General features: G+C 50.0%; 1 protein-coding gene and 1 pseudogene across 1 annotated transcript in view; both read left to right on the top strand.

Moving 5' to 3' along the window:
• The window catches only part of LOC119594107 (sialin-like), a gene marked incomplete in the record, with an annotated part of 175,421 nt that overhangs the window by 104,657 nt on the left and 69,159 nt on the right, over positions 1-1,605 (top strand). Inside the window, 3 exon segments of the mRNA XM_037943164.1 lie at positions 59-191; positions 824-1,065; positions 1,446-1,575. Coding sequence (XP_037799092.1) covers positions 59-191; positions 824-1,065; positions 1,446-1,575 — 505 coding nt within the window.
• The window catches only part of LOC119594277, a 79,615-nt pseudogene that overhangs the window by 7,831 nt on the left and 70,179 nt on the right, over positions 1-1,605 (top strand).

Below are 1,605 nucleotides of genomic sequence, written 5' to 3' on the forward strand. Positions count from 1 at the left end.
TTCCTGAAAATAACTTCCGCACAAGCAGCACTGACTTCACAACTTCCTCTGCCCCAAGAGCGGGATCATGTCCGCGGTGCCGTACCTGTGCCTGTGGCTCTTCGGCGTGGGCTGGGGCTTCTGCGTGGACCGCCTCTTCAGCGCCGGCCTGCTCTCCATCGTCGCCGTCAGGAGGATCTCCACGGCCCTCGGTAAGAAGCTGGACTCGGCAGCGCCTCCCTTGCGGCCGACGACGATGGTGTTGTCGCGGGCAAGTGTGCAATTGATTTCCTTCGTAGTATTGGGTCGCCGTTGGGTCTAGTTTATCACGTTTGTTCGTTTATCGGTATGTGTGTGTGTGTAGATCTTGCCGGACCCATGTTTCCTGAAGTGATGAGATTGCTACTGCACCATGAACAGCTTGCATGATTCCTTGACAAAAAAGAGGGGTGGGGGCACCAGCGAGAGTATCTGTTAATTTAGTGTCATAAGTCAGGGTTATATCACATCACGAAGTAGATTATACATTACAAAGTTAATAAATAAGCAATGCAACAATGCACGCAAGCAGTATTACAATGACCCATATTACACTAAATATCGACATGCAACGTTCATCACCTGCAGCTGAGAAAAAGGTGTAATGCTATCATCAGTGTGCCTGTCAGCCTGCTTGTTTGTACGTTATTCATTTGTTACATGTAGGGTCTAGCACAAATAAAAAATAATTTAATAAAAAATCAGTTTGGCGATAACCAACAGCAGCGGCACGAATTATGCATCCAAGAATTATGCTTCATATTGCATGATATAATTCCCACCTCTCTGCCTTTACTCCCCCCAGCTCATTACGGACCCGCCGTCGCCCTCGTCGTCATGTGCTTCGTGGACTGCAACTCTACCCTGGCGATGATCGTGCTGTGCATTGCCGTCGGCGTCTGCGGCAGCGCCTATAGCGGCAACGCCCTCACGGAGCAGGACATCGCGCCCAATCTGGCAGGGACACTGGTGGGGATCACCAACACCATCAGCGCCGTCATGGGCTTCGTCGCGCCTTCCGTCACGGGCGCCATCACGCAGGGCAGAGTAAGGACACAAAGAAATCCGTTTAGCTTTTGTTTCCGTGGCATCTTTATTTCCCGTTTTCTTTGGCGTCGATTTTTACTTTTGTTTGAGTTCGTTTTCTTTATGAGGGCTCTCTATCGTAGACTGCCTCTTAGCCATCACCAATTTGTGTTGGAAAAATTCATTTAACTGTGGATCGATCTTTCTGTCCAAGTTTTATAGAATATCCTTTAATAATGGATTTTTATTTCATTACTAAATATCCCATTTGCACAAACAGCCAAATGCGAAATCCACATTCCGACGTCTGGCAAACCACTAGCCAACCAAAGAATGAAAAGCACGGATCCCAACGCCCATCACCTTTCAAGTCTTACGCCCTTAATTCTTTCCGCCGCCAGCAAGGGTCCCTTGGTGCCTGGAGGACGGTGTTCGCCGTCTGCGCCGCCAACTACGCCGTCACCACCACCCTCTACTTGCTCACCGTGTCCGCCGAGGTGCAGTCCTGGAACAAGCCGGACGGGGCCCAAGGTCAGCGGCGATCGTGTGATTTCATGCGAG

This window comes from Penaeus monodon, chromosome 33, assembly GCF_015228065.2.
Source record: "Penaeus monodon isolate SGIC_2016 chromosome 33, NSTDA_Pmon_1, whole genome shotgun sequence".
Taxonomy (NCBI): domain Eukaryota; kingdom Metazoa; phylum Arthropoda; class Malacostraca; order Decapoda; family Penaeidae; genus Penaeus; species Penaeus monodon.